We start from the raw sequence: 27,561 nt of genomic DNA on the forward strand, positions 1-27,561 counted from the left end.
TTGTTCAGTCGCTCAGTCGTGTCCAACTCGTTGTGCCCCAGGGACTGCAGCACGCCAGGGCTCCCTGTCCATCACCATCTCCCAGAGCTTGCTCAAACTCATGTCCATCGAGTCGGTGATGCCATCCAACCATCACATCCTCTGCTGTCCCCTTCTCCTCCCATCTTCAATCTTTCCCAGCATTAGGGACTTTTCTAATGAAGAGTCAGCTCTTCCTAGGGATGATGTAGGAAATGTTAATCTACAACTTTAAATGCCAGCGTGCTTGTGTGGAATCTGAGAGGTGATTAAACTAGGTCTGAGTTTCACATCACCCAGGAGTCTATAGATACACCAGAGATACACACAGATGACAGTTTGAGAACCATATCAGTAAGGTACTGTGAGCTACTGGGTGAAAGATTGTTGGGGAACTGCATTTTTCACACACAGTCTCAAAGAATCACCCCACAGATGAGTCAGAATCTATCAAGAGGAGGAGAAGTGCATACACTGGAAAAGTCCAGTAATCCTCTTCTCAGCCCAGGGGCCACAAAGCCAGCCACTGGGCAGAGTGACCCCTGAGCCACATGTGCACACGGAACACTGGGGCAGAGCTGCGCCTTTGCACTTTGACACCAACGATGCTTCACCTGGGCCCAACCACGAGGACACCTGTGAGCAGGTGGGTCCACAATGAGAAGTATTCTGTGAAACAGCTGACATCAACAGAACAGTGTCATAAAGAACAAAAGAGGAATGTTCTGGAACAAAGTTACTTGAGAGATAGAACATTTAAATGTAATGAAAAATCTCTGGCCGGATCCTAGGTCAACACTAAACATGAAAGGAACATGAAAACCAAGCAGCTGTGGCAGTGCCAGAGGAGCACAGTAATCTTCCCAGTAACGGACTCCAAAGACGTGGAGGTCTGGGATTTACACGGGGAAGAACTCACGTGTCTTGAGGAAGCTCAGTGAGCTACCATAGAACACAGAAAAACCGTTCAACAATCTGAGGAAGACAACATAGAAACAAAATGAGAAATTTAACAGAGTGATAGAAAAATTAAAAAGAACCAAGCAAATTCTGGAGCTGAAGTACACAATGAATGAAATGAAAGGAAAAAAAAAAAAGCCTTTAATAGAAGGCATAAACATTAGAATGGTTCAAACAGAAGAGTGTGAGTTAGAAGACAAAACTTCTGAAATTATTCAGTAAGAGGATAACAAAGAAAAAAAAGTGACGAAGGTATGTGTGATCCTTGGAATACATTAGAAGAAATAATTTGTAAATTATTAGAGTCCCAGAAGAAGAGAGGAAGGAGGAGGCAGATGGTATATAAAGAAACAATGGCTGAGAACTTCCCAGATGGGGGAGAGATTTAGCCATCCAAGTTGGTAAACCTCATAGGTCACCAAACAAACTCAATTTAAAGAGATGTTCTCCAAGACACATTATAATAACTGTCAAAAATCAAAGACAGCATCTTAAAAGCAGCAAGAGAAAATAAGCTTATAACTAACTTAACAAGAAAATGCCCACAGGCTATCAGTGGGTCTTAGCAGACTCACAGGCCAGAAGGCGATATATTCAAGGTGCTAAAAAGAAAAAAAACTGCCGAGCAAGAATACTTTACTAGCAAAGATGTCCTTCAGAAATGAAGGAGAGATAACAAAGCCTGCCCCAAACAAATGAAAGCTGAGGGACTTCATCTCTAGACCTGCCTCCCAAGAAATGTTGAGTTTTTCAGGCTGAATGCTAATTTCAGGAAGGATGCTAATTAGTAACACATGCATGAGTGTGCTCAATCATGTCTGACTCTGTGGCCTGTGGACTATAGCCACCAGGCTCCTCTGTCCATGTCCATGGGCTTGCCCAGGCCAGAAAACTGCAGCAGGCTGCCCTTTCCTCCTCCAGGCAATCTTCCTGACTCAGAGAGCGAACCCTTGCCTCTTGTGTCTCCTTCGTTGGCAGGTGTATTCTTTACTACTGCACCACCTGGGAAGTCCCGTTAGTGACATGGGAACACACGAGAGAAAGCACACTGTCAAATGGAGAATACTCCTAATACCGTAATATTGTGCTATGTTACTCCCTTATAAAGGCTGAAGAACGAAGTATTAAAAATAACTGTAGCTACAGTAATTTGTCAGTGAATATATTTGTCAGTACTATACAAAGATGAACAGTATATAGTATTTGTCAATACTATAAAAAGATGTCAGTTGTGACATCAAAAATGTAGAAGGGGGAAGTAAAAGGGTGGAGTGTATGCAGTCAAAGTTATCAGTGTAAAACAGACTTGTATCTGTACAATGTTTTATGTAAGCCCCACGGTAACCACACAACAAAACCCTACCATAGATACACTGAGTTAAGGAGAAGGGAAGAGAGCCTTCCACTCTGCAAGACCGTCAGTCCACAAAGGACCAGCGAGGGAGGAAGAGAGGAAGACAGGATCGAGGGACAGACGGGCGGCAGTAGGGGGCGTCCGGAAGTCCTTACCTAGCAGTGATGATGATCAATATGAATGAATTAATTTGTCCAGTCAATAGGCATAGAATGAGCAGATGGATTAAAAAGCAAAACTGCCTACAGAGAGACTTGCTGCACCATTAAGGGCACAAATAGGCTCAAACTGAAGGGACAGAGAAAGCTGTTCCACGCGGGTAGAAACCAAGAGAGAGCAGGGGCGGCTGTGCTCCTGTCAGGTAGAAGAGATGTCAAAGCTGTGGCAGAGAAGAGCACTGGATAAAGACGGAGCAGCGAATCCGTCCAGAGGATGCGGCCAGAACTCACCCAAAACGGATTAAAGACTAAAGCCTGAAACCACAAAACTCTTAAAGAAAAGCACAGGGGGAATCTTGGCACTGATCTTGGCAACGATGTTTTTGGATACACCACCAAAAGCACAGGCAACAAAAGCAGAAATAAATGGTCCACTTGACACTATCACAACACTTGTATCGGCTGTACTCCAACACAAAATAAAAAGTTTAATTAAAAACATAATCAGCTAGAGGGGAAAGGAGGGAAGAGAGAAGAGAAGTTAGGGATGGAAGCCAGATTTCTCTGAGAGTGTTCAGTTGGTGTTTTTATTTATTAAATGTTCTTAATAACTAAAAATTAATAAATAAACTACATCAAAATAAATAGCTTCTGCACATCACTGGAAACAGTCTACAAAATGAAAAGAGACAACCCAAAGAATGGGAGAAAATATTTGCAAATCATAAATCTCATAAGGGGGTTGTATTCAAAATATATAAAGAACTCATACAACTCAACAGCCAAAAAACCCAGCCATCTGATTTTTTTTAAATGGGCAGAGGCGGTGACTAGACACCCCTCTGAAGAAGACATACACACGGCCAACAGGTGCGTGAAAAAGGTGTTCAGCCTCAGTAATCATCAGGGAAATGCAAGTCAGCACCACGGTGATACCACCTCCCGTCTGTTAGAATGACTGTAACAAAAAGGCGAGAAAGAATGAGTGTTGGCGAGGATGTGGAGGAAAGGGAAGTTCTGGGCGCTGTTGCTGGGAATATAAATAGGTACAGCCTCGATGGAGATACTAAAGCTTGAGTAAAAGTGGGACTACCAAAGACTGCCATACCACCAGCGGTTCCATTCCTGGGCCTCCGACCATCTAAAGGAGAAATCAAGAGCTAAGAGAGACTTCTGCACACCCATGCTCATGGCAGCATTGTGCATGATGGCCACGACCCAGAAGCAGCCTGAGTGTCGATTAACAGATGAATGGACGAGGAAGACGTAGCCCACATACAGCGGAATTCAGCCATGAGAAAGAAAGCAAGCCTACCATTTGCACCAACACACGTGAACCTTGAGGACGGTATGCTAAGGGACATAAACCAGACAGAGAAATATGATGTGATTCCACTTGTGTGTGAAACCCGCGAAGGTGGAACTGACAGAAACAGAGTAGAATGGCGGTGGCCAGGGCCATGGGCAGAGGGGCAGGCGAGGGGAGATGCCAGGCTGAGGGCAGCGTGCGGTGCTCAGCCTGGCGATGGCAGTCAGCAACACTGTATCAGATGCTTGAACGCTGCCCGGAACGTAGATCGGACATCGGACATGGCCTCACCGTAGACAGGAAGTGGTGTTAACTCACCCTTCTGTTCCTAAGAGACTCAGGTTCAAGCCCTGGGGTGAGACGATCCCCTGGAGGAGGGCCTGGCAGCACACTCCAGTATTCTCACCTGTGGGCTATGGTCCACGGGGTCCCAGAGAGTCGGCTTAGCACACACGCAGCCTCCTGTGGTGATTGCTTCCCAATATGTAAGTGCATCGAGTCATCACATTGTAACCTGGAAACTTACACCACATTATACATCAGTTCTGTCCCAATATATGTAAAACTTTGGTAACTGAGATTCTTGTGAAACGACAGATGGACGGGTGATGAACCAGTAGAAAGTCACCCACCTCAGTGTCCAGAGATTCTAAGTCTACAGTAAGGACTTGGACTTCTTCACAGCAGATCAGTGAAGGAAAAGACTTATTGAAAAGAACAGTTAATGTCGGCATTTACATGAAGGAGAAAAACAGACATTACTTCATACCTTATCCTCAGAAGAGTTCCATGTTAATTACGTAAATACTTGCCAAGCGAATATATAAAATTACTAGAATGCATCAGATGACGCACCGGGCCCTGAGCTCTGCCCCACCCGGGGCCCAGGACAGCGTGGTGACCCGTGTGCGCTGGGAGCTTAGGAAGGCCTCCTGACGTTGCCGCTGGAGCCGGGGGTCAGCGGCCCCCACCGTGCCAAGCTGCTCAGCAGAAGAGCGCCAAAGACCCACTGACGGTCAACAAGGTGAAATGATCGTCTTTACTTGAGTTTCTAGTAACAACGGAGCATTGGCTTATATTAATACAGAGATTGAAATACACATGGTATTCAGGGGTTTTGGCTATTTTCATGTGCTTTTTAAAAGATGTGATCCTGTGAACAGAATAAGTATTTCTCAGTACAGTACCGTAACAGCCTAATAAGAGAGATATTAGACACGAAACAACTGTGAACTCTGAGTTAGTAAAGAAAGAAGTCATTGTCCAGAGGTGCCTTTACAAAAGACTTTCATCTCAGTTCAAAAGGATACCCTATTTTATTAAAGATAACTCAGTCGCAATTTTCTAATGGTAGAGACTCTTCAGAGTCCCTTGGACTGCAAGGAGAGCCAACCAGTCAATCCTCAAGGATTTCAACCCTGAATATTCATTGGAAGGACTGATGCTGAAGCTGAAGCTCCAATACTTTGGCCACCTGATGCAAAGAGCCGACTCACTGGAAAAGACCCTGATGCTGGGAAAGACTGAAGGCAGGAGGAGAAGGGGGCAACAGAGGGTGAGATGGTTAGATGGCATCACTGACTCAATGGACATGTGTTTGAGCAAACTCCAGGAGATGGTGAAGGACAGGGAAGCCTGGCGTGCTGCAGCCCGTGGGGTCACAAAGAGTTGGACACGACTGAGCGGCTTAACAGCAATGATGGAAATAGAATTTTATTATTTTCATCAAGAAACAAACGTGCATTTCAGTTTTTTTAAGAAGTTTGAACTGTTCTCCTTTAAATGCCTATAAAAATACTTTAACTTGAGCTTGTCAGTATAATGAGCCTTTCAAATCTAGAAATCACAGGTTAAGAGATTTAAAATAAAAGTGTAACTCTTGGTCCTAGATTCTCACTGTCTTCATCTTGACAGTTTTTCAGACCCAGGCGTGTGTCCCAAAGCCCAGCTTCGGAGGCATCGGGGTCTGCAGGTTCCCTAGTGATAGATGCACTAAAAGATAAAGCCCAAAGCCGCGGCAAGCAAGGGGTTCATCAAGGCCCCAGTGGGCGGGAGACCAGCCCTGTGACAGGGACATTCCAGGAGCGCCAGGCTCCTGCACGGGCCTGCCTTTGGCTCTGCCTTCTGACACCCGCGTGTTCACCCTGTCACCCTCCTCACACAGAACTGTAGATCAGTGAGCCGTGAGGGACCCAGTGTCTGAATTTCAGAAATCGGACAGTTTACAGAGCAAAATGTGCAGTAGCTACAGTATCGAATATGATACGTTTATCATAAAGGACCCCCTGTGGAACCAGGGGTCCTTTAAACTGGGGGTGACTTGTGCAACCAGAAGCCGCATTTCTAAGTTCTGTCTCCATACTGACCATGGGTGAGAGTCAGTGTAAAGTCATCTTATGTTTAGTCTAAAAAACTGAAATTGCAAATGACTAGAAGGAGGAAACTGCATGACCCACTCCACCGCCCAAGGCTGACGGACGGGTGCGTGTCGGCCCCGCCGCCTCTGTGGGCCCATTAGTCGGGGCGCTGCAGCAGGGTCCCCTCTCCTCGCAGCCCCTGCAGCTCCGTACCCCAGGGATCTCCTGCCATCCAGAGTCTGCCGGTGATCAGAGAAACCCGGCCTCCAGCAGACTCATTACCAACTTTCAAAAACTGTCCATTTGGCCAAGTAAGAGCTAAACCCAAGCATCACATGGAGGCCCTCAGAATCATCTCCTAAGATTGAAGGGCTGTTTCAAGAGCAGGAAAGCTGGCAGTATCTGACCACACACTACAGGATATTCCTGGACACTGAAATGTCCAGCTCTAGAAGTTTCACTCCACTGAATTCCCTTTTTTTTTCCTTGTCTGGCAGATAGGTGAAAACTTCTCGCCATAGCTGGGGACCACTGGCCTGGTTCCCTTTGGGGAAAAGAAGGCTAATCCACAGAAAAGACAGTCAGAGCAGGGGCGAGACTGTGATATTTTTAGGCACCACACATGAGGAAGTGCTTGGCCCCTTTAAAGTTTCAAGACCTCACCAAGATGGATATGTCTTTAATACTGGAGATTAGATTAGCTCCGGCCGTTCTATTTTTATAAATCAATCCGTCTTTCTCGTAAAAGAACCGTGGCCTTGCCAGTGCTCGCCCTTCTGTCTCAGGGCGATTAATAAGGGGGATGAATGAGGTCTTCTCCCGCCTCCGTTGTCCTGCGTCTGCTGGGTGTCAGCAGTCTAGCAGAACGCAGAGGTCATCTCTCCACAGACAGTCACGCTCCCCCAGGCCCAGGCTTTGTCTTGGCAGCGCTGCCTTGCCTGGAATACCCCTGGCACATTCCTGACAAGACCGAACAGGGCAGAGTGAAGCTGCGTCACACCGGAGGTCTCTCAGACACCAGGCAGGGCCGCGCTAAGGGCGGAAGGGGGTCCCCTGCTGGGCCCGAGCCCCCCGGGGCAGCGTGCGGAGTGGCCCTGCATTGGCGGCGCCCTCGGCGCGGAGGGCCGTCAGGCCGCGCCGACACCGCAGGCCGGCCGCGCTCCCGCGCCGTCGACTGAACCCAGATCAAAGCCGCCCGGGGAGGTCACGAGAGCCGCCGCGCTCACGCCTGTCACTGTGTGTACAGAACGCCCGAGTGTCGCCCAGAATGCAGTGGTCGGTCCTTGAGTGCCTTTGATCCTTATCTGGGAGTTCTGCTAGCATATGTCATATAATTGAGGTATGGCCTTTTATTGCGGCAATTAAAACTTTTCAAATGCATTATATTATCTCCACCCGAGCTAAAAGTCCGGGCCATTGTTTAGAAAGCGAGGTGAGGGGTCTGTCAGATGCTGCGGTTGACTTTAGGGACAGCCGCTCCCAGCCCCGCCCCCGGGAGGGTGCTCTGACTTTTTTTTTTTTCATTCCATCTCGCCAAACAGCATAATGGTCTTCACGTTTGCTCAGCCCTTTTGACTTCCTTTATCACATAGAGATGGCAAACATTCTGTTGCTAACTTGAAGTGGCTCCAAGCAGCAAGACGGGAGGACATTAAACCAGTAAAAGCTTATCAACGGATTCATTGATACGCTGTAAATTCCAGGCGTTTCACTTTGCTTTTGAGGGAGGCCGTAAGTCAAACACATTAGTAAGCAATTGCTGACATCAAGATGGATGCTCAGAGGGGCCCCTGGGCAGGCCGAGTTCACCTGGGCACTTCTGTGAGCCCGTCTTCTTTACTCTTTAGCCGGGATGTACTTGTAAATGACCAGTGATTGCTCTCCGTATCAGTTACCTGAATCTGTAACTGTTTAATTTATCAAATATATGAAATGTGAGGCTTAGAAAGAGAAATAGAAGAAGATACTCATTTTTAATGGAAAATTTTATGTATTTTGTATGCTTCTGTAGAATTAATATTAACCACTAGTTTGAAAACTAGAAGCCGATGGTCTTCCTGTGTGTGTGTTCCTGCCTTTCCAACCACTAAAGGCCTCTGACCCACGTGACAGTGAGGGGCTTAAGAGGAGCAGAAGGATGCTGCTCAGGCAGGAATCTGACATGTAAGAAATATTTAATAATAGCTACACTTCGGACATGGCCCTGACCCGGCCACAGGATAGTCAGTATCCATTTGCTAATTTAACTTTTTTTAGGATATTATTCTTGCTAACTTTTCAATACTCAAAGCACAAGAATGAAGCCAGTCGCGCCAGCTCACTTTTCGAACTGTGCCATAAGTGCATACTGAAGGATTTTCGGTATGTTTATCAACAAGCTAAAGCCAATGTTATAAGCCAAATACTGAGGCTTTATTGAATCTCGGCACTGGAAGTTTCTTCAGAATCCTCGCGCGCGGACAGTGTCCTCTTTTCAGCCCCCACGAGGAGACCGCCCTGCACTCCGCAGAAGGTGAACCCTGGGGGCCTGTGGGCCTTCATTGCTCACCTGTTGCAAATTCCAAGGCGACAGTTTTGTTGAATGCCAAGGGCCTCACCAAGATGGAGCGGAGCAGCCGAGAGATAAGAAATACACACAGGAAGAAGGAAGGAGCCCCGGCCGGTGACAAGTGTCATCGGAAGGAGCCAAGAGAGCCCTCTGGGCGGCCAGGCCGAGCGCTAGCGGAGCGCAGGGCCGGGGAAGTGCGGCGGGCAGCGGGCGGAGGGAGCGGGGCTGGCCGGGGCAGAGGCCGAGCAGGAAGGCGGCGAGGAGACGCTGCCAAGAGGCCGGAGGAGGAGAGCCGGGGTCAGAGGCGGAGTGCGCGGCGGGCCGCCCCTCCCGCCTTCCTGCTGAGCCCGGCGCCCAGCTGGTCAAGGATCAACGTGGCCCCTCTGCCCGCTGGGCCAGGACCGGCTCCTCCGGGGCCTTCTGGGCTTTCCCCCCTCAGCTGCAAAAGCTAACCGGCAGGGCGAGGGCACAGTGCTTTAGCTTAGGTTAAATAACCTGCACTTTTTCCATTTTTAAAATATTTATTTTTTATTGAAGGATAATTGCCTCACAGAATTTTGCTGTTTTCTGTCACACCTCAACGTGAATCAGCCGTAGGTATATATACATCCCCTCCCTTTTGAACCTCCCTCCCATCTCCCTCCCCATCCCACCCCTCTAGCTTGACAGGAGCCCCTGTTTGAGTTTCCTGAGCCACAGAGCATATCCCCGTTGGCTATCTATTTTACATATGGTAATATAAGTTTCCGTGTTATTCTCTCCGTACCTCTCACCCTCTCCTCCCCTCTCCCCATGTCCATAAGTCTATTCTGTATGTCTGTTTCTCCATTGTTGCCCTGGAAATAAATTCTTCAGTACCATTTTTCTAGATTCCGTATATATGCATTAGAATAAGATATTTATCTTTCTCTTTCTGACTCACTTCACTCTGCAGAATAGGTTCTAGGTCACTCTGCAGAATAGGTTCTAGGTCATCCACCTCATTAGAACTGACTCAAATGCATTCCTTTTTATGACTGGGTAATATTCCATTGTGTACGTGTACCACTACTTCTTTATCCATTCATCTGTTGATGGGCATCTAGGTTGCTTCCATGTTCTAGCTATTGTAAATAGTGATGCAATGAACGATGGGATCCATGTGTCTCTTTCAATTTTGGTTTCCTCAGGGTATATGCCTAGGAGTGGGATTGCTGAGTCATATGGTGGTTTTATTCCTACTTTTTTAAGGAATCTCCATACCGTCTTCCATAGTGGCTGTATCAGTTTACATTCCCACTAACAGTGCAAGAGTGTTCCCTTTTCTCCACACCCTCTCCAGCATTTATTGTTTGTAGACTTTTTGATGATGGCCATTCTGACCAGTGTGAGGTGATATCTTACTGTAGTTTTGATTTGCATTTCTCTAATGAGTAATGTTGAGCATCTTTTCATGTGTTAGCCATCTGCATGTCTTCTTTGGAGAAATGTCTGTTTAGGTCTTTTTCCCACTTTTTGATTGGGTTGTTTTTCTGGTATTGAGTTGTATGAGCTGCTTGTATATTTTGGAAATTAATCCTTTGTCAGTTGTTTCGTTTGCTGTTATTTTCTCCCATTCTGAGCGTTGTCTTTTCACCTTGCTTATAATTTCCTTTCCTATGCAAAAGCTTTTAAGTTTAATCAGGTCCCACTTGTCTACTTTTGTTTTTATTTCCATTACTCTAAGAGGTGGGTCATAGAGGATCTTGCTTTTATTTATGTCATCAAGTGTTCTGCCTCTGTTTTCCTCTCAGAGTTTTATAGTTTCTGGTCTGAAAGAGATGGGAATACCAGACCACCTGACCTGCCTCTTGAGAAACCTCTATGCAGGTCAGGAAGCAACAGTTAGAACTGAACATGGAACAACAGACTGGTTCCAAATAGGAAAAGGAGTACGTTAAGGCTGTATATTGTCACCCTGCTTATTTAACTTATATGCAAAGTACATCATGAGAAACGCTGGGCTGGAGGAAGCACAAGCTGGAATCAAGATTGCCAGGAGAAATATCAATAACCTCAGATATGCAGATGACACCACCCTTACGGCAGAAAGTGAAGAAGAACTAAAGAGCCTCACGATGAAGGTGAAAGAGGAAAGTGAAAAAGTTGGCTTAAAGCTCAACATTCAGAAAACTAAGATCATGGTATCCGGTCCCATCACTTCATGGCAAATAGATGGGGAAACAGTGGAAACAGTGGCTGACTTTATTTTTCTGGGCTCCAAAATCACTGCAGATGGTGATTGCAGTCATGAAATTAAAAGACACTTACTCCTAGGAAGGAAAGTTATGACCAACCTAGACAGCATATTGAAAAGCAAAGACATTACTTTGACATTACATTGTCAAAGTCCATCTAGTCAAGGCTATGGTTTTTCCAGTGGTCATGTATGGATGTGAGAGTTGGACTATAAAGAAAGTTGAGGACCAAAGAATTGATGCTTTTGGACTGTGGTGCTGGAGAAGACTCTTGAGAGTCCCTTGGACTGCAAGGAGATCCAACCAGTCCATCCTGAAGGAGATCAGTCCTGGGTGTTCATTGGAAGGACTGATGCTGAAGCTCCAACACTTTGGCCACCTGATGCGAAGAGCTGACTCACTGGAAAAGACCCTGATGCTGGGAAAGACTGAGGGCAGAAGGAGAAGGGGACGACAGAGGATGAGATTGTTGGATGGCATCACCATCATGGTGATGGACATGGGTTTGGGTGAACTCCAGGAGTTGGTGATGGACAGGGAGGCCTGGCGTGCTATGGTTCATGGGGTTGCAAAGAGTCGGACACGACTGAGTGACTGAACTGGAACTGGTCTTACATTTAGGTCTTTAATCCATTTTGAGTTTATCTTTGTGTATGGTGTTAAGGGGTGCTCTAATTTCATTCTTTTTCATGTAGCTGTCCAGTTTTCCCAGCACCATTTATTGAAGAGACTGTCTTTGCCCCATTGTATATTCTTGCTTCCTTTGTCAAAAATAAGGTACCCATAGGTGCATGGATTTATCTCTGGGGTTTCTATTTTGTTCCGTTGGTCTATATTTCTGTCTTTGTGTCAGTACCACACTGTCTTGATGACTGCAGCTTTGCAGTATAATCTGAAGTCAGGCAGGTTGATTCCTCCAGCTCCATTCTTCTTTCTCAAGACTGCTTTGGCTATTCGGGGTCTTTTGTGTTTCCATATGAATTGTGAAACTTTTTGTTCTAGTTCTGTGAAAAATGCCACTGGTAATTTGATAGGAATCACAATGAATCTGTGGATTGAGCTTGGTAGTATAGTCATTTTCACAATATTGTTTCTTCCTACCAGGAACACAGAATATCTCTCCATCTGTTTATGTTTCTTTGATTTCTTTCATTAGTGTCTTACAATTTTCTGTGTACAGTTCTTTTGTCTCCTTAGGTAAGTTTATTCCTAGATATTTAATTCTTTTTGTTGCAGTGGTGAATGGGATTGATTCCTTAATTTCTCTTTCTGATTTTTCATTGTTAGTATATAGAAATGCAAGGGATTTTTGTGTATTGATTTTGTATCCTGCACCTTTGCTAAATTCACTGATTAGTACTAGTCAAATTTATTTTTTAACTAGAGGAAAACTGCTTTACAATGTGGTGTTGGTTTCTGCTGTCCAATGACGCCAACCAGCCGCAATTACACAGAGACACTGTCCCTCATGAGCCCCTCTCCCCTCCGGGTGTCACAGAGCCAGGCGGGGCTCCCTGTGCTAGACGGCAGCCTCTCACCAGGTCTCTGTGTTCATCTGCATTTTAAGTCTCCGCCGACCCCTGCAGATAAAGGGATGGCTATTTTTCTCATTTGTGAAATGCTTCCTATTCAGGATGAGGAAGGAATTGTGCCCATTAACAAGTGTGAGAGCGATGTCAGGTGAGCCATGCACCCGCGTCCACACTGACCCTGCCCTCCGCGCCCAGAACTGGGTTCCAGCTGGGGGGCTGTGCCACAGACCCGGCATCACCGGGAGCGCCCCCCGGCCAGGTGCCTCCCCCCAGGCCAACGGCTACCTCTGGGCGCGTCCTGCCTTCCTGGAGGGGAGACACAATACATCAGGTGTTCTGTTGGAAACATCACCAATGTCCACCAGTTGTGTCCTGGAGGAAAGCCTGGAGAGGTGAAGGGGTGGGAGTGACTTCGGCCGTCCCAGAGCTCCTGGCTGCATCCGCAAAGCCGCCACGGCCATTTCTTCAGCAAGTGCTTCTCCGGCGCCTCAGGGCCAGCGCGCAGAGCGGCTCGCAGACAGACACACAGACGGGGACACACGGGGGGGACAGCCCCGAGCCGGCAGAGAGGATGGAGGCGGCGCCACCGCAGTGCTGGAGGCAGGCGGGGGACACCGAGGACGTCCTCACAGGCCCCTGGGACCAGCGTGCACGGCTGTTCCGGACACACCGGCTCTGTTTTCATCTCAAGCCGTGAGAGCTCACACGACACGAGGACAGGTGTGGGTTCTTGCCGTCCCCCGGATGTGTGTGTAGGAAGCGTGACACAGATGTCTCGGCACACACGCATGATGATATACACACACATGTAAGAAAATAGAAATGCCCGTGGCCTCCACACTTACCCTGTCGCTCCCTGAAGTGACCCTTGAGAGCTCAGGAAGGTACCGCACACTTGAAGCTGGGTGGTCACGTCTCAGGGAAGGGGAGGGAAGTGAGAGTCGCTCAGTCGTGTCCGACTCTTGGCGACCCCGTGGACTATACTGTCCATGGAATTCTCCAGGCCAGAATACTGGAGTGCGTAACCATTCCCTTCCCCAGGGGATCTTCCCAACCCAGGGATCAAACCCAGGTCTTCAGCATTGCAGGGGGATTCTTTACCAGCTGAGCCACAAGGGAAGCCCAAGAATATTGGAGTGGGTAGCCTACCCCTTCTCTAGTGGATCTTCCTGACCCAGGAATTGAACTGGGGTCTCCTGCATTGCAGGTGGATTCTTTACCAGCTGAGCTACGAGGGAAGCCCCACGTCTCAGGGAGTGATGACTGCATCGGTGTTAAACAACTTTGAATCCTAAACCTTAATCGGGCAGCTTCTACGAGAGCTCAGTGAGCCTCAGTCCCCTTGCCCCGGGGGCTGTTAGAACGCGGACGGCTGCCTCCAGCGGCAGTGCTGACCCCGGAGGGCTGGGGCGGCGGGAGTCGGCGCTGCTAGCAGCTCCCTGGCGAGGCGGATGCCGCTGGTGGCACGGCCTCCTCTGGAAGAAGGCTGCGGTGCCCCCGCCCCAGCGGTGGGACACCCCGGCACTGCTGTCCCTGCCGGCTGCACTTCTGCTGAGAACTAATGTGACAGCGAACCTCGGGATCCCAGAGACTGTGAGGTCTGCACTGGCGGGGGGTTAATGCTGGAGGAAGACGCGATCTCACCTTTCAGGTCTATACGGAGAATCTCTCACGCTGCACGAAAAGGCAACTTAGAGAAAACCTGATCTATAAAACATTCACTGGAAGGCAGCAGTACATGTATTTCCAAGGAATCCTTCCTTTTATAAAGTATAGGGACCTCTTCTACTTTTAATAATAGAGATTATCAGGCATTTGAAAGGCTCAGGAACAGAGAAAATGAAGCCTTGCCAGTTGGAGCCATGAGCTTGGATCCAGCTGCCAGCTGGATAATTAGTCGGCGAGAAATGGAACTGGACTCCAAAATGGAAAAGCATCTTTGTCCAGGCCTCGGACGCGGCTGAGAAACCAGTGCCTGCTAGACCCCAAGACGCAGGCGCCTGGATTCAAACCCCGCGGGCCCCCGGCCGCTTCACAGGCGGCCTTCCCCTGACACCCGGGGCCCGCCCTGTAAGCCCCGGGGACCAAGGCCTGGGAGGGCCACTCCCCACAGCCCTGCCCCCATCCTGCCCCGGCTCGAGGCTTCCTGCGGAATGGACGGGAGGTGGAAGGGGCCCCCGGGCCCGCGAAGGCACCTTCTGATGGAGGTGAGGGACACAGACACTGCGTAAAAACACACGCACGGACACGCTGCACGCACGCGGTGTCCCGTAGGCCGGAATACTTGACGCTGGGGACATCCTCTGGGCCCAAGGAGAATGTGTTCCACACATCACACACCTAAAGGACCACGAGGCCAAACTGTCTCGAGGAAGGAGGACATAGCTCATGCTGCTTTGCAGTGAGCCAGCGTTAGCCCTCAGTGCCGCGAAAAGGTGCAGACAAGGGGACTGCATGCCTGAGTCCACACGCCTCCCACGTGATCTTGGCCCGTAGCGTTTTACAAACCGCTTATACCAAATGCGCCCTGCAAACACGCGCACGCTCAGAGCTGTCGCCCTCAGCAGACGACAGCATTCCAGGCCGCAGCCCACCACGATTACCGTTACCTCCTTTGCCCTGAGAGCAGAGTGCTTTTCTAGATCTCTTTGTACCAAATGCAGACCTTCATAAAGAGGACCGAGCCTGGGGGAATGTTCAGTCAGTTCAGTGCAGTTCAGTCGCTCAGTCGTGTCTGACTCTTTGTGACCCCATGAATCACAGCACGCCAGGCCTCCCTGTCCATCACCAACTCCTGGAGTTTACTCAAACTCATGCCCATCGAGTTGGTGATGCCATCCAGCCATCTCATCCTCTGTCGTCCCCTTCTCCTCCTGCCCCCAATCCCTCCCAGCATCAGAGTCTTTTCCAATGAGTCAAGTCTTTGCATGAGGTGGCCAAAGTAGTGGGGTTTCAGCTTCAGCATCAGTCCTTCCACTGATCACCCAGGGCTGATCTCCTTTAGGATGGACTGGTTGGCTCTCCTTGCAGTCCAAGGGACTCTCAAGAGTCTTCTCCAACACCACAGTTCAAAAGCATCAATTCTTCAGCACTCAGCTTTCTTCACAGTCCAACTCTCACATCCATACATGACCACTGGAAAAACCATAGCCTTGACCAGATGGACCTTTGTTGGCAAAGTAATGTCTCTGCTTTTTAATCTGCTCTCTAGGTTGGTCATAACTTTCCTTCCAAGGAGTAAGTGTCTTTTAATTTCATGGTTGCAATCACCATCTGCAGTGATTTTGGAGCCCAAAAAAATAAAGTCTGACACTGCTTCCACTGTTTCCCTATCTATTTCCCATGAAGTGATGGAATGTTAGAGACTATTTGAGGACAGTGCCTTCAAAGCAAAACAAAAGTTTGTGATAAACTGTGATAAGCCGCCTCCATATTTAGGCTAGCAGTGAAATTGGGATTGTTAGGTAAATCCTAAAAATGCGTTCTGTAGCATGGAGACACACGATCGTCCATAAACTGATTACCTCAGCTTTTTTTTTTTTTTTTAGCTCTTTAGGCAACAGGGGTGGGTTCAAAATGAGGATTTTAGAGCTCAGAGAGAAAGGCAGGATGAGTAACCAACTCAAAAGGGAGGAGATGGTCTTTCTCTTGGATTCCCTTTCTGGAAATGTTCACGCTGAAAGGACGGTTCCTGACCTGCAGCCGCAGGGGACGATGCTGCGGAGCCAGGGACGTGCGTGCCGGGCGTCCCTCGTGACAGCCTGGCTGGGCCGGGGGCGGCGCTGCCCAGGGGCCGGGCCTGTGAGGCTCTGGGGGCGCTGCCGGCGCAGGATGACCGTCTGACCCACTGTCCCCGGCTCTGGTCCCTCCTCCTCGCAACTCCTCACCAGCGCGCTCCCTGCCACCAAGCAAGGCTTGCCAGCAGCTGCCCCCTCCTGAAATCTCCGCCCAGGCCCTTTGGGCTGGCGAGTGTAAGGGCAGCTGGGGGAGGCGGTGGGGACCCAGGGGCGCTGCCCAGTGCGGCTCACGGCGGGCATGGGCGCTCAGTTCACAGAGATCAGCCGGCGCCTGCTCTGCTCCTACCACACCGACATCGACGCGCTCTTCTGCGAGGTGGACCGCTGCCTGGCCGTCAACCGCAGCGTCCTGCAGCAGCTGGAGGAACGGTGTGGCCGCGAGCTCTCCGAAGAGGAGTGGGGTGAGATCCAGACCCAGGTAGGCGCGGCCAGCCTGTGGGGGCGGAGGGCCGGGCACCGCGGAGAGGGGCCTGACATGTGTGTCCGTCCCCAGGGGGCCCCGGGACCCTCCTCGCCCACTCTGGGGTGAGGCCAAGGGCCCTGGGTGTGAGATTCTGCCGAGCGCCGAGGCCTCCCCACGTGCCCCCTCCCGCCCCCACCTGTGCTTCCTGCCATTCTCAGCCTGCCCGCCCCTTCCATCTGAGGACAGAGACTCCAAACCCAACAGAGGAAACGCTTACTTAGAAATCACAAAAATGATAAAACGCATAAAGAAGTTTAGCGGCTACATAGTGTCAGAAACTGCTTAGTTAAAAGAAAGTCTGTCACTAAGATTCAGCCTTTTATAAACTGTTTGTGTTTCGAAGTGGGTTATCCCACGTGGGTTGCAGTCCCTTCCATTTCTCGCAGGAACAGCAGAGCACATACATAATTAGCGTTGTTTTAACCCAGGATGAAACGTCTCCATGTTTAGAAGACCCATGTCCGTGGGTGCCCGGTTCTCACTTGAACTGGGGACACCGCCGGCCGCGGCGTGACCGGCACGTGTGACCGCCCGCCCCGCTGTGTTGCAGGCCCTGCACCGGGAGGCCCCCGACTGCCCCATCTGCCTCACCGCGCTGGCCGCCGGCGGCCCCGCGCCCGCGCCGCGGGAGACGGTCCTGCTGTCCTGCTCACACATGTTCCACCACGCGTGTCTGTGCGCCCTGGAGGAGTTCTCCCTGGGGGAGAGCACGCCTTTCCACGCGTGTCCTCTCTGCCGCTCCTGCTATCAGAAGAGAGTTCTTGAATGTTGAGTTCACAGGAAAAAAATTGTATAATTCAGGGGGAAAGTGTTAACCTTATTGTTGGTAGCTGTACGTTAGGGAAGCTGACAATATTTTGAAAGCTGACAAACTCATCCAATTCTAGTCTTTATAAAGAGAAAACTTCAAATTCATGAGTTGAGTCAGCTGAAGTGAGGAACGGATTAAAAACTTCTATCTCAGAGGCTCTACAAGTTTGCTGATTAGCTCGGCTTCTGGTTGGTTGGCTGGGCTACTCCTGAGAGTAGAGCGACCCCCTCCCTACCACTCCCCAGCGGTGCTGATGGCCCCTGAGAGTAGAGTGACCCCCTCCCTACCACTCCCCCGGCGGTGCTGACGGCACCGGCGGGCCTGCCGGGGACTCACCAGCACACCGTCTCCCCAGGCCCACCCTACAGCTGCAGCTCGTGACCCACCGCAGACGGAACCCAAACCTCTTAGAGCGTCCAAAGGGCCTCTGCCACTCTAATGCTTGCTTTGTACTCGTTGCTTTCTCTCTATGGGATAAGTTACTGTTGACTCCAGCACTTTGAATATGTAAACCCAAGATATAAAAATAAGATACTCAGTGGTTTCAACATCAGTTCAATCACTCAGTCGTGTCTGACTCTTTGCGACCCCCTGGACTGCACCACACCAGTCTTCCCTGTCCTTCACCTTCTCCCGAGCTTGCTCAAACTCATGTCCTTTGAGTCGGTGATGCCATCCAACCATCTCGTCCTCTGTCATCCCCTTCTCCTCCTGTCTTCAATCTTTCCCAGCATCAGGGTCTTTTCCAGTGAGCCCGTTCTTCTCATCAGATGGCCAAAGTATTGGAAGCTTCAGTGCAGCTCAGTCCTTCCAATGAACATTCAGGACTGATCTCCTTTAGGATTGACTGGTATGATCTCCTTGCTCTTCAAGGGACTCTCAAGAGTCTTCTCCAACACCACAGTTCAAAAGTATCAATTCTTTGTCGCTCAGCTTTCTTTATAGTCCAACTCTCACATCCATACATGACTACTGGAAAAACCATAGCCTTGACTAGATGGACCTTTGTTGGCAAAGTAATGTCTCTGCTTTTTAATATGCTGTCTAGGTTGGTCAGGGCTTTTCTGATGTTTCAACATCAGAAAACAGCATATCAAGTATTAATAACTCAGAGCTACATGTTCATGGCTCACACGTAAAGAAATCCACGGAATCTTCCTGGGAGCCTGGTCATTCACAAACACTGACCACGGGGTCCTGGCAAGGTGCCCCAGCTGCTGCGACAGAAGAGGCCCCAGATGTTAGGGGCGGACAAAGCGGCCTGTTCCTCAGAACTTGCCCGCCCATCAGCAGCAGGTGAGGGGCTGAGGAGCTGCCCTCAGTGGCTCCCGGATCTCGGCCCCTCTGCCTGGAGTCTCCAGTGAACCCTCCTCACCTGTGCTAAGGAAGGGCAGGTAGACTTTTAATTAAAATTTCTTTACTTCTTTATTTGGGTCTTAGTTGTGGCTTGCAGGATCTTCATCGTGGTGCCAGGGCCCCACTGCGTGTGGGATCTTAGTTCCCAGACCAGGGATCGAACCTGCACCCCCTGCATTGGAAGGCGGGTTCCTACCCGCCCTGGGCCATAGGGACGTCCTGCAGGCAGGCTTTGCGGCCACCGTGGGGCCCCTGGCAGGTCAGTGCAGCCACAACTAACAGCAGGCAAGGGGCCAGCGAGCCAGGCCAGGAGGCGGGGACAGACAGGTGGCCGAGGCCAGCTGCATGCCTGTCAAGGTGCACGACAGCCCCAGTGTCACCTGGGAAGGAGCCCCACCATGCCTGTTCCTGTTCATTTCTCATCCCATCTGGGGTGTTTTCTTAACATAAAGCCCATGCACATACGCACCTTAATGAGCACATCCACATATCCTGGGGTACGTTCACTTTGCAGCAGTGGAGAGTCCCACGAAAGAATCTGGAGCCTGACTTGGAGATGGTTTAAACGGTGAGCAGACACTCGTTGGACCATTAAGAAGGCTGCGCACAGAAGAATTGATGCTTTTGAACTGTGTGTTGGACTCTCGAGAGTCCTTTGGACTGCAAGATCAAACCAGACCATCCTAAAGGAGATCAGTCCTGAATATTCATTGGAAGGACTGATGCTGAAGCTGAAGCTCCAATACTTTGGCCACCTGATGTGAAGAACTGACTCATTGGAAAAGACCCGGATGCTGGGAAAGACTGAAGGTGGGAGGAGAAGCGGACAGAGGATGAGATGGTTCGATGGCATCACTGACTCAGTGGACATGGGTTTGCACAAGCTCTGGGACATGGTGAAGGACAGGGAAGCCTGGCGTGCTGTGGTCCATGGGGTTGCAAAGAGTCAGCCACGGCTGAGCGACTGAACAGCAACAACAAACACGGTCGTGAGACAGCTGAGGAAGGCTGGCTCCTGGACACAGCCCGCCCCCAACCACTTCCTGCCAGTGGCCCCTCCAGGAGAGCACAGCCTGCTGAGGAGGAAGGCCTGGCCAGTCTGATGCCCAGACCCATGCCCAGAGCCTGCAGGGGGCACCCAGGGGCGCCCAGGCACTTGGCGAGTGCGGGAGGCCACTCAGGGCCAGCGTGACCGCGTCCTGGGCACGACGGCGGGGCGCTGCTGCCCACACCCGGCGACCCTGCCCGCTTCCAGAGCCCGCCTCTCACACTGGCCCTCTGACTCCATGAGTTGTGCAGATCCTTCCAGGAACCTCTTCCTGCCTATCGCTCTCTGCAGCCCCGCGCTCTGCCGACACAGGCAGCGGATCCGCAGGACGGTCATCGGCGCGGGAAGCCTGGGCTGGGCCGCCACTGGAGGTAGCACAGTGAAAACCCCGTGAGGGCCTCGGGGCGCGTCTCACTTGGCCGAGACAGTTGATGGCAGATCAGGAGACTTTCTTACTGAAAAGCTCCCGGAACATCATGCCCAGCAAAGGCTCCGGAGGCCACGCTTACAGGACAGGAAGACGTGCATCACAGTGGGGTGGCCGCTTCTCTGGGAAGACAACATGTTCTCAGGTCAAGCCACAGACACCACGCAGACGTTTATACGATGGCATTGCAGTCTCTCTGGGTCTCCTTTGAAAACTGCTCACTGAGGAAGAAAGAGCGGTGGCCCAAAGAAGCGTGAGTTTGGTCGAGGACTCACTTGTGATGCTGCCTAAATCCATAGATAACCCCTAAGTTTTGTTTTACCTGTCCAGGGTGCTGGGTATTTGGTTTCTTCTCATTTTAGTAGTAAATTCCAGTTTTGTTTCATTTGATATATATATATGTCATTTTGAAATAATCTAGACTTACAAAGAGTTGTAACAATTCCCATGGAGCCTTTGCCCAGCTTCCCCTCATGTTAACATGCCTTAGTAAAACTGTCAAAACCAGAAAACTAGCATTGAAGCAATAGTGTTAACTGACCTAAAGATTTGATCCAGCATCTCTGGGATGTCTTGTGAACAAGAATATTCTTTGCCAACAAGAATGCTAATGTCTAAAACAGTGCATCCTCCACGCTCTAAGCCAGGCGTATGTAGTGACGTCACCATGCCGTGTGGCGGAGACAGAGGAGAATGAGTCCCTGACCAGGGCCCGAGAAGTGAGGGGGACGTCTGAGTATCTGTAACTCAAGACACAAGGCTGGTGTTCAGTCCATGAAAAGAGGCGCGTATCCTTCACAACAGTGTGAGAAATACTAATTAGAGCTTTGGGTTAGAGTTCAGACCTCAGCCCGATTCTTAAGGACACTGGGTTTATGGAGAAGGCTCTGAGATCACAGACTGTTCCCTGTACGATTTGTCATAGCCCACAGCAGTCTCGTGGGGAAACAAAGCTGATGGGCGGGAGCCGCGTTTGGGGCTCAGAGCAGGCTGACAGTGGTGGCCTGCGTGCCCGAGGGGCGGCCCTCTCTCCTCGGGAGCCCCCGGAGGGCGGGCAGGCAGGTGTGCCCCCAACAGGCACCCAGGTCCTGCAACTGTCCCTCTTGAGGGTAAGTTCACTCTTGGAAGTGGCTTGGAGTCCCAGGGGTAACGCCCCATCACGTCCACGGTGCTTCTCCTGGTAGACCCGCTTCTTTGCAGCCATCTTCTCAGGGCCCCCCACACCACACGGTTTTTCGTTTGCCCCTGAACTGCATGGGGCCAGGGACATGGCCGCCTGTGGGAAGCCACACTCGTGTTGCTCGGCACGTAGGAGAGCGGTGTGTGGCAAGTGACAGCCTCGGTACAACCACGATCACATTCCTCTCCTCAAAAGAAATGCGGGAAAAGGATGACTGATTCCCACAAACGAAGCCTTCAACGTGCTTATGTTTGGGCTTCCCTGGTGGTGCCGTCACTAAGAATCTGCCTGCCAACGCAGGGGACACAGGTTCGATCCCTGGGCCAGGAAGATCCCACATGCCTTGGGGCAGCTAAGCCTGTGCTCATCAGTGACTGAGCCTGGGCCCTAGAGTCCGGGAGCTCCAACCACTGAAGCCCGTGCTCCACGAGAGACGCCTGCACATGGCAGAGAAGAGCAGTCCCCGCCCGCAGCAGCCAGAGAAAAGCCAGTGCAGGCAAAAATCAACAAAATTTTCAAAACCGTAGGTCGGTTTGAGGAAATGGAAGTGTGCTGGGATTGATTTACATGGTGGTGTGTGCAGAACCCTGAGAATATACTCAACCACAGGCCCTAAGCCGTCACTAGTATCACCGGTGCTAAAGCCCATCCTCCCTGACCTACCTGCAGTCTCGGCCACCACCAGAAATGTAACCTCGACCCACTGGTCTGGAGTCTCCCGGTCCTCACCAGGTGGTCTGCCGTGTGGGCCCCCTCTACCCACCAGAGAGGAAGAGGCAGTCTGCACAATGGCATCCTTGCCGTTGCCTTCCCAAAAGATGCCTTGGCTTAACAATGCTCCTTCCTCTTCTTTGGCTAATCCCCCTTGTCCTGCCCCCTCCCTATAAACAAACACCTTCCACCTTGTACAACCCCTGCATGCTCCCTCTAGCCGCAGAACGAGATGCTGCCCGAATCATAAACCACCTAATCAAGCCTTCAGATCCCTGGATTTACTTGAATTTTGGTTTTGAACACTAACCACCAATGGACTGTACACCGTGCGAGTGAGTTTTATGGTGTGTGGTCAGGCCCCCCAAGATGGCCATCCTCTTGCTCTCAGTCCATTCCCTGCTGGCCCGGTCCTTGCCTCACCTGCAGTCTACTCACCTACACCCTTCCCTCTTCCTCACAGAGCCTGACCAGTTACTGCCGGCACGCCTGCCCGCCAGCCACAGCTACTGAGCACCCTAAGCTTCTGATCAGAGGGGCTCCTTTGTGTTCCTGTTTTCCTGATCCCAGCCAGCCTGATGTCCCCCGTAACTGACGTCCACCCCCGTCACTGATACTGCCCGCCCCCCCCCCCCCAGGGCCAACCTGTAACTGACCCACATCCCCTGTAACTGACACGCACCCCCACCCTCCACCCGGCGGCCTGAAGAGTCACTCCAGGAGCTTGCTTCAGAGGTAAGATCTCTGGTCCAACAAACCCCTGAGGTCTCTGTTGCCACCGCCAGCCTCTTTCTTTAGTCCTGTGATGGGGCAGTTTACAGGGCCTGCAGGCCTGTGGGGTGCAGCCTGACATGCGGTATGCGAGGTACATCTCAATGAAAGGAGTTGGGGCAAAATTCGGTAAATATTTTAAAAACTCTTAAGAGTAGGGAAGTCCTAAGTATGATAGCAAAAAATTCATGGGAAATTGTAAAGTTTAACTACTTCAAAATTTTAGATTTCCATATAGCAGAAAACAATGTGAACAAGATAAAAAAAAAACAGGAAAAATATTTATGACAACAAAAAGATTTACTACTGTAATAGATTTTATAAAAGAATAAGGATAAGAGATAGTAAAAGTGGGCTAAGTATTTTTAATAACCCATATAAGCAAAAATATGAATAGTGGACTGGTGTTGAAGCTGAACCTCCAATACTCTGGCCAACTGATGTGAAGAACTGACTCATTGGAAAAGACCCTGATGCTGGCAGGCGAAGGGGACGACAGAGGGTGAGATGGTTGGAAGGCATCACTGACCTGATGGACCTGAGTTTGAGCCAGCTCCGGGAGTTGGTGATGGACAGGGAGGCCTGGCGTGCTGCAGTCCGTGGGGTCGCAGAGTCGGACATGACTGAACGACTCAACTGAACTGAAAAATTCTTTTTAAAGTTCCCCCACTGGTTACTAAAAATGCAAGAAAAAACACATTTTGCCCATCAGGTTGTCATTGACTTAAAAGACTGGCAAAATCCAGGGTTAGCTAAATGCACACGTCCCAGACATGCTGCTGATACGTCTTTCTGGAAGTAGTTTGCTGTGTGCATCGTCTTTGAACACTTTCATTTTAGGAATATGTGACATTGTGACTTACAATAAGAATACACATATGGTCTTCCTCCATTTCTGGCACAGAGCTCTAAAGACCCTTGGAATTTCCTAAGTGATAAGAGGATAAGAGTGTCTTTTGATATTCATAACAAGTCCCTTTCAACCACACCTGGGCTTATGTGAATGAAGTGACTTTTTTATTTAATTCAAGTGAAGCTGATTTACAAAATTGTGTTCGTTACACGTGTGTAGCACAGTGATTTGGTTATTCATATGTGTGTGTGTGTGTGTGTGTGTGTGTGTGTGTGTGTGTGTATTTATCTACATTCTTTTTTTCCAGTTCTTTCCCATTGCATCAGTAGCTTGTCAAAAGATATTGCATATACTTCCCTGTGATATATGGTAAATCCTTGCTGTTTATCTACTCTATATACAGTAGTATGCATCTGTTAATCCCACACTCCTAATTTATCCCCCACCCTTCCCTTTTGGTAACCGTCAGTCTCTTGTCTATGTCTGAACTTGCTTGTTTCATAAATAAGTTAATGTGTCCTACTCTTCAGCATCCACGTGTAAGTGGTGCCATATTTGTCTCTCTGACTGACCTCACTCAGTATGGTAGTCTCTAGGCCCATCCATACTGCTGCAAATGGCATTATTTCATTCTTTAGGGGCTTCCCTGGTGGCTCAGATGATAATCTGCCTGCCTTGCAGGAGATCCGGGTTTGGTCCCTGCGTTGGGAAGATCCCCTGGAGGAGGGCCTGGTAACCCACTCCGGTGTTCTTGCCTGGAGAACCGCAGGACAGAGGAGCCTGGGGGCTAGTCCGTGGGGTGGCAGAGTTGGCGATGAGTGACAGTCACTTCAGCACCCCCGTGTGCAGCACCACATCTTCTTTATCACTCCGCTGCTGATGCACATGTAGGCTGTCTCCATGACTGGCTATTGTAAATAGCGCTGCCACGAATACTGCGATGCGCGTAACTTTTCCCACTGGAGTTTTCTCCAACCAGCCCAGGAGTGGGGTTGTTGGGCCTTACGGCAGCTCCAGCTTTTGTGTCTGTTCATGGTGGCTGCCAATTCACATTCCCACCGACAGTGCAGGAGGGTTGGGGTGACTTTTGTAGACTCCCCAAGGATCGCCAGGGGAACCAACCCTGGGATTAGGGCCTGAGCTGTCAGCCCCACCCTCGTGACCTCCGGGGAGGGAACAGGGGCTGGAGCTGAGCTCATCACCAGCCGGCAGTCATTTAATCCATCAGGCCTGTAGGGCAGAGCCTCCTCCACACAAACCGCCACCTGAAGGCATCCTGAGAGCTTCTGTGACCACCGGAGGATCTGGGAGGGTCCTTTCCTTTATGGGAAGCAGGTCATCCAGTGAATGAACTGCTGCCCAGCGTCCTGCAAGCAGCTCTGGAAGGGGCTGGACTGGAGGAGGGGTCTTGGGCTCTGTTGTGGAGCAGGCTGGGCAGAACGTGACGGCTTCTGGGCTCAGGATGTGCATCTGAAGTGGGGGTGGGCAGGCAGGCAGTGAGACAGCCCCTCACGTGTGGGGCTGCACTAAACTGTAGGACAGCCAAGCAGTTATCCACAGAGAGAGCTGGAGAAATGCTGGTGAGCAAAAAACCCACACCAGTGGCCAGAAGTGAGATAGAGGACAGAGGAAGAGGAGATTTTCATTACCGCCTCCTAAAGGGAGCAGAGCAGTGCACTGAGGCATGTGTAGGAAGCTAGTCATTAGATTTTATGGCAGTTAGAAACTGGAGATATGCTGGACACGGATCCATATGGAGCTGATTAAGATATGGCCCCCACACATCAAGAGGACTATATAGACATCCCAAGGAATGATGTAAACCTACGTGTTGGTAGGAAAAGAAGTTCATGAGCAAAGGATGTTCCATACACACACGACAGTCCATGGTGGCATCTGGTGTGCCAGAGCGACCACGTGGAATTACCGCGGCAGGCACACTTACTGCAAGGTAAGAGCGCGATCAGGCAAATCGGCGGGAACATTTCAACGATCCGACGTCAGCGCCATCTTTTTACCAGCCATGCTGCGTGCCTTGCCGCATCGCAGTCCCCCACCCGGGGACTGAACCCGGGCAGAGAAAGTGCCACGTCCTAACCACTGGACGCCAGGGAACTCTGCACTGCCTTTTGTAGACAAAGATCTGACGTCTGTTTCAAGGACAAAGCCTCGTAAGAAAACTGTAATTAATTTAACACATCTCGACTTTTAACTTTAACCAGAAGAACATAACAAGGATGTACAGACTCAAAAATGTTTTCTTGTTTAAAGTTTTCAACATAGCCTACATTGTTCCAAAGTCCTCATCACAATTTTAAGACACTACGCCTTTAAGCAACCCCAGTAGCTGAGACACTTCCGTAAGGATCAGCGAGGATGCATTTAGAAAAGCCCAGGTGGACCAGATAAACGCTGAGTGGCTTTCATGGGGGTGGTCTCAGCTGTTCCTACACAGTGACCATGGCTAACAATTTAAGGCTCACCTTAGTTCCTTATAGGCTCTGCTACAACTAACTGTGACATCATCCTACAAATGTCAAGCCATCATGAGAGAACATTTAAGTAAATTATTAAAAATAACAGTTAGCACGTAAGAGCACCTAATGTTTCGGGCCCTGCACTTCGGCAGTGGCCTGCTCAGAGGCCCGTGCACAAGGGACATGCATGCAGGAGAGAAGCCGCCCGGGTTCCGCTACACGGCGCGTAGGTGGGGTGCCCAGTTTCTGACTGGTGCAGCAGGTGACCATGGCTGCCGCTGCCTAACCATTTTTACAACCGTGGGTCCTGCCAGTCTCACGCGTGGGGAAGCAATGCGGAATCGTGAGGAAACCGCAGCCCTGCTCAGCTCACAGCGGGGGCTCCGAGCCCAGGTCCCAGCCTGTGCTTGCCCAGAACCAGCGGCTCTGCCGAAACCCCCCCCCCCCGAAGGTGGAGCTTGCTGGGCCGCGGGAAACCCGCAGGGCTGAGAGCTGCGACGGGCACAGCAGAACCAGCATTTTTAAGAAATTTTCCCAAACTGTTCTCTTCCTTCCAAGGTGATCAAGTCACATTCTTAAAGCCCTGACGTCTCACTCATGGTTCCTATCTGGTTCACTGTCCTCACTAAGCACCATACAAACAGGGAACAATTTTAAACAAGTCCCTCTGTCCCAGAGGCTCTGATCTTACAAGGCTCTGTCACCTAGGACAGGGGCTCCCCTGTGGAAACGGGCCTTCCATCGGCTGTCATCGGTCAGTAAAGGCTATCTGGGAAGCGATGTTTACAAACTGGTGAAGCGCACGGACTCAGGAGCTCGCTGGCCCGGGGTTCAAATCCTGTCTTCTGTGGGTCCTCGGGTGGGTTACTTAACGTCTCTGTGCTTTAGCTTCCTCATCAGCAAAGCGGGAATGCTAACAGTACCTCGTTCCCAGGACTGTCATAAGGATTAAATGAGCTGTTGTTGTGACTCCATGGACGGCAGGCTTCCCTGTCCTTCACTGACTCCAGGAGCTTCCTCAAGCTCATGCCCAGTGAGTCAGTGACGGCATTCAACCACCTCGTCCCCTGCTGCCCCTTCTCCTCCTGCCCTCAATCTTTCCTGGCATCAGGCTTTTGCAATGAGTAGGCTGTTTGTATTAGGTGGTCAAATATTTAAATAAACACACATATAAAATGCTTAGAACAACACTTGCCATAGGGAGGCACTACTTAA

General features: G+C 50.3%; 1 protein-coding gene across 5 annotated transcripts in view; it reads left to right on the top strand.

Moving 5' to 3' along the window:
• RNF32 (ring finger protein 32) overlaps positions 1–27,561 on the top strand; it is a 46,318-nt gene that overhangs the window by 17,650 nt on the left and 1,107 nt on the right. For 4 of the 5 annotated variants that reach the window (XM_043871949.1, XM_043871951.1, XM_043871952.1 and 1 more), the window contains 2 exons: positions 16,500–16,667; positions 17,263–18,057. The exons of the other annotated variant lie outside the window; for it this stretch is intronic. In XM_043871949.1, coding sequence (XP_043727884.1) covers positions 16,500–16,667; positions 17,263–17,484 — 390 coding nt within the window. In that variant the 3' untranslated portion in view covers positions 17,485–18,057. Of the gene's footprint in view, positions 1–16,499; positions 16,668–17,262; positions 18,058–27,561 lie in introns of those variants that run through there. 5 annotated transcript variants of the gene reach the window in all.

This window comes from Cervus elaphus, chromosome 18 (genome assembly GCF_910594005.1).
Source record: "Cervus elaphus chromosome 18, mCerEla1.1, whole genome shotgun sequence".
In the NCBI taxonomy this organism is placed as follows: Eukaryota; Metazoa; Chordata; class Mammalia; order Artiodactyla; family Cervidae; genus Cervus; species Cervus elaphus.